Raw genomic sequence first — 5353 nt, forward strand, 5'->3', positions numbered from 1 at the left:
TGAGTTATATATATAGTTAATATTATTAGGGAATTATATTTGCACTCCAAAATTTGATTAGTACACTCTATTTTGTTAAAAATTAATATATATTATATTTTTTCTTTCAACTTATGCTTATATTTTTCTAATTTTTTTCTTTTTCATATTCTAAAAAATACATATTAAAAATAGATATTTTTAAATATTTAAATAAAAATATATATATAAACTTGTTAAAATAAAAGTTATTTTCTAAAAAATTGTACATAATTTTAAAAAAATAATGAAAATAATATAAAATAAAATTATTGAAATTAACAAAAAATAAGATTAAAGATTGCCAAATTTTTTTGAGAAAAATTGTTAGAAATGATATTAAAAAATAATTGTTTTTATTAATTGGGTGCCTTTATATATTTTTTGGGTGCAAATATAATGCCCCTATTATTAATAAATAAAATACAAAGCGAATTTATATAAAATGAAATGTAAAATAATAAATAAAATTGAATAAAGACACATGTATATAGATTATGAGTTTCTAATTTGATAAGTTATGAACAATACTAGAAACACAAAAAAAAATTATTGAAATAATTAGATGGTTACAAATTGATAACAATGAGTTACGAATAATACAAAAACATAACAACTATTGAAATAATAACAAATAGTTACAAATTAGAAACAATGTTTTTTTACGAATAATCCTAAGACAAAAAAAACTACTGAAATAATAACAAATTGTTGCAAATTGGAACAATGTGTTATGAAATATGAAATAATACTGAAATGATGAATAACCAATGAAAAAAAATAAACTGTTACAAATTGGTAACAATGTGTTATGAATAATACTAAGAAAATAAATAACTATTAGAACAATAAAAAATTAATTACGAGCAGTTATGCATAGTTATAATAATGATGCTACTCCCCTCATCATACTAACTTTATTTAGTTTTTATTTTAAATGTTGAAAATGAAGGTAATTATTAATATTAATTTTTGATTAATTATTTATTATATTTCTGCTTATATAAGTTTTTATATTTTTAATCAATATAAATATATTTTTACGACTAATAGTTACAATTTTATTTTTTCGAAGACAATTATTTTTTATTATTGATGGTTACGAAACTCAGTTTTTCTAAGACACAATAATTTATTTACTGATGGTTACGAACTTGGGATCTTGTTGGACACATGCATGTGAATATGTAACTCTGTGTTACAATTTGGTTACTATGAGTTGCAATCTACAATTTGATTACTACAAGTTACGATTGAATTATTATGAGTTACCGATTTGATTACTATGAGTTAATCTAAAAATTAAACGACTAATAACAAAACTATTGGTACTTATAATAGCGTTTTTGTCGTCTATAAAATGGATTTTTTTTAATGTTTCATAAATATATATTGGTCCTTTTCAAAAAAAATAAAGAAATATATATTGGTGATTTACATCTGTGCAAAAAATTTAAAAACTAAGTAAAAATTACATTTTATATGGGTTTTTTAATAAAGTTTTAAAAAATATGACTTTTTTTTTTACAAGTATTATTTTATAGCTTTTTAAAACTTGTATTCCCTTCAATGGGATTTTTTTCCCATATTTTTGTAAAAAAATTATTATTATGCCATATTTTTGTAAAAAAATCATTATTATGCCATATTTTTTTTCCCATAATCTTTTTTTTTTAATTAAATTTGTCCATACAAACTAAGAAAAGTTTAATTACCATATTTTTGCATATTAAGAGCTAAAAAGCCATATTTATGAAAAAGTCCCAAAAACTAATCGCCGTGTACTTATAGCTAAAACCCTTACTTGTGGGACGTGTTGGGCCTACCTATATTAAATGTTGGCCGGCTCACATAATTAGACGACCTGGTCCAATTTTTAGCTTATACCTACATCGGCTTGTTTTAACAGCTCTCAATTTCCCATCCATTTACAAAGAAAACACCTCAGCAAACAAAAATCCTGCAAACTTGTATTGAATAAGATGTATACATTTTCAAGGAAAAAAGAATGTTTTTCTTTTCAGAAGCAAAAATGCCTTCTCTTACACAAAATATGGAGAATTGTTTCACGGCAATTATTTCTGAAATTTAATATAAAAATGAAACCATTATGATTATAAGACTCCAACGGTTATAGGGCTGATAATTAGATCATTCTCAGACAGAGATCCCATAGTTGCTAATCTTTGTGACCTCCTTCGTCAATGCATTTCTTTCTCGTTTAGCCTCAGAAGCGAGACTCGAAACCTGGCAGAACGTTAAGAGTTCAATATGATCACTTCTTGTAGAGAATACATTTTTAGAAAAATTCCCAAGACTACAATTTAATTAAACAAGAAAGGTCTACTCGAGTAGCATGACATTCCAAATTCATGATCTGGGTGTGAATGAGATGAATTACGTAACACTTGGTCATCAAGTGTACTATAACTTTGTCTTAGGCAACATTGCAAGACAAAAAAGAAAAGAAAATTGCTCCCTAGACCACTAACATACTGTAAGAGGGCACTAACTACACGGAGCATCTTGCAATCTATCAGATGAGAAAAAAAGATAAATTTCCATAAAAAAATTGAATCAATGATGAACTTTTGTGGAACTAATTCCCTAAATAGTTTTTAATCAGGATTCTCAACTTCTCAAACACGGTACAATAGATTATGTAAGGAAATTATTAACTTAATAAAGAACATACTTGAGACCGGAATTGAGATGCTTCTCTTCTAGGAAGTTCGCCTAGGATATCTTTCAAGCCTGATACAAGAATATATAAAAAGAAGGTAAGACCAAAGGTCAGGCAAAACTTCTGTTGCTCAAGTTTAATTTTGCACATGGCATTACGACTATTGACATAATCATAATGCATACCACCAGCCTGTCTTTCAATCTTATAAGCTGAACTAATCACGCCTTGGATTTGCTTCCCCGCTTGTCTGTAATTAAAAATTGTTAGGTTGAACTGGATATCAATGAAACAGAAACTGCATTGAACTCTTTAACTGCTCTTTGATTATAAAAGCAAACCTAAGCTTTGTCCTTCCTCGCTTCAGTTCCTCTTCTGCTTGTTTTGCCCCCTTCTGAAAATAGTTCTTAATAGCATTAGTTGTATTCTTAGGAATGCCCAAAACTCATATCTAAGTATACAAAATAAAATGCTACACTGAAATTTTCAACACATCAAATGACATTTCTGTCAAGTCAAATGCAGTCAAATCCATAGAGATTCTCCTTTTTTTCCTCCTACGGTAAATTATGAGTCTACTAGAAATATAAACATGAAAACAGTTGCATGAAAAATGAAATAATCTATATTCTTTGATGTAAATCCTGATAATTTACTACATATTTCTACTATTAAGACCTTCAAAGCATAATGTCCAAATGTAAAAAGGAAACTACACTGTTAGAAAACTGCTTTCTCCAGCTAAAATAGAGAAGCAAAAAAAAAAAATCTTCAAAAACAAAAGGCTGCAAAAAATTTGAGGTTTAATTTGTTCTGCATCAATCAACACCGGCATGAAACTAAAACAGTTACCTCCAATTTCTCACTTTCAGTCTTTATAACATCCAGTGATTGTCGCAATGCCTTTACTTTTCCTTCAGCCCTGGAAATTAATGTCTGCAAGCAAACAAATGCTAAACTAAATGCTGTGTTGAAATTTGCAGTTCAACATAATAGGTTCAAATTATGACATAACACTTCCACTGTTTCACTTTCATTAGAACAGCCAGAGAAAAATGGCGATGAAGCTCATCGAATCTCCTTACCTCTTCGCTAAGAAACAAGCGCAGGGTCTTGTAGTACAAAAAGCGCCGTGGTTCTGGATGGGAAAATAAATTTTGTTAACAATAGCATTAACAATAACATTACAACATCTGAATATCACAACATAAACTATCACCTAGCTTATTGAAGTTCATGGTACTATGACATTGTGTAACACCTAAAAGAACATAGCTCTAAAATTAACAAGTTTACTGTAGAAACTTAGACCATACTTTTCAGTACAAGAACACCCAAACCAGTAGCAACTCCGCCTGTAAGCAGTGGATTTGAAGCTGCAACAATAATACCCTCTGCACCAAAAGAGTAGTATAAATATATATATATATATACACACATATTATAAATATATATGTATATTGTCTCAAATTCAACTGGAGCATACAAACAAGTATAATTTGATACGAGCAAAAAAAGAAACCTTTAATCTTCCCGAATATTATATCCTCATAAGCACCACACTCGGATTTGACATCTTGTAAAGAGTCCTACATTCAGAGATTCCACTCAAGTAACTAACTACAAATACATTGTGAATCAAATCCAATAAATATATCAACCAAAACAAAAGAGGACCCTTGGTTTCAATTTTTCTTTCAAAATCCCAGTTAGCTATTATAATGCAGAAACTATCTTGTCTTCCCTTTAATTTTCTCGGGAATCAATCAACCTGGTGCCGGTGGTAACTAACAATTTTGCAATGGTAATGAGGAAAAAATCGTATTTACCAGCGTTTGATCAAAATGAGCAGAGGAAGTGGATATAATCTGGGAAAGGCGGGACCTCGATGCTTCAATGGCGGAATCGAAGGTCTCCTCTACGGTCTTCTGGTAAAGCCGACCTTGCTCGATTGCATAGTCCACCCATGGCGTAGCGGACTGCTCTAGAATTTGGGGATTGAAGGTCGGGGATTGCTCAGTGAGTGAAACCGTTGGCTTCTCCTCCGACATCGATTCTGGAACTGTAGCCATGGCCGAATCCGATTGATACTTCTTCTAACTTCTTCCTCCCTCGCTGGATGACTGAAAAAAGCTATATGGGTTTTGGACCCTTATGTGTTTATTGTCAATTGGGCTGGACCAATAGTAAATGGGATAATTTGAAAAATACCCAGTTTTAGGATTAGTTAACTAAAAATAGCTACTAATAATATTTAGTTGAATATTACCTACTTTTTTAAGCACATTTCCCATATTACCCTTAGAACACTACTAGAAGTCCAATGTAAAAATCTCAATCTTTGCCTCTGTCGTGTCATTTACTTCTCTTTTTAAATAATATTCCACAATCAGTTCCACTAGACAACTGTATAATGGGTAGAGTTATTAATAGTTTGGGTATTAATCAAAGAGTTTTAAAAGGTGGGTAAAAATTAAAGAGGTTAACTTAAATTGGATACTAGGTGTAATTTTCACATAGTAAATGGCAGCCTTTTTGGGCTGAGCTGATGGCATTATATGGCCGGGCTTCTTTTAGTTGTATACAACAAATATATATAAGCTAGAAATATGTAAATGTGGCCGGCCCGGCCCACATTTTTTGTGCCTCCGA

At 30.1% G+C, this 5353-nt stretch overlaps 1 protein-coding gene across 1 annotated transcript; it reads right to left on the reverse strand.

Moving 5' to 3' along the window:
- Window positions 1–1968: 1968 nt before the first annotated feature.
- Window positions 1969–4835, reverse strand: LOC133777612 (uncharacterized). The gene is made up of 9 exons (XM_062217301.1): window positions 4531–4835; window positions 4224–4290; window positions 4018–4095; window positions 3787–3839; window positions 3554–3637; window positions 3043–3095; window positions 2887–2951; window positions 2714–2772; window positions 1969–2265 (listed from the first exon to the last, which is right to left on the reverse strand). The coding sequence occupies exons 1-9, from the start codon at window positions 4771–4773 to the stop codon at window positions 2176–2178; spliced, it is 792 nt and encodes a 263-aa protein (XP_062073285.1). The 5' UTR covers window positions 4774–4835; the 3' UTR covers window positions 1969–2175.
- Window positions 4836–5353: the final 518 nt, after the last annotated feature.

The sequence above is a fragment of the Humulus lupulus genome, chromosome 5, assembly GCF_963169125.1.
Source record: "Humulus lupulus chromosome 5, drHumLupu1.1, whole genome shotgun sequence".
NCBI lineage: Eukaryota > Viridiplantae > Streptophyta > Magnoliopsida > Rosales > Cannabaceae > Humulus > Humulus lupulus.

Bases quoted from the DNA above. Each gene is read 5' to 3' on its own strand.
- LOC133777612 (XM_062217301.1), bottom strand. From the start codon at position 4,773: ATGGCTACAGTTCCAGAATCGATGTCGGAGGAGAAGCCAACGGTTTCA. The intron at 2,952-3,042 runs GTTTGCTTTTAT...TTTTAATTACAG, and splicing joins CGAGGAAGGACAAAGCTTAG to ACAAGCGGGGAAGCAAATCC. The intron at 2,773-2,886 runs GTATGCATTATG...TTCTTGTATCAG, and splicing joins GATTGAAAGACAGGCTGGTG to GCTTGAAAGATATCCTAGGC.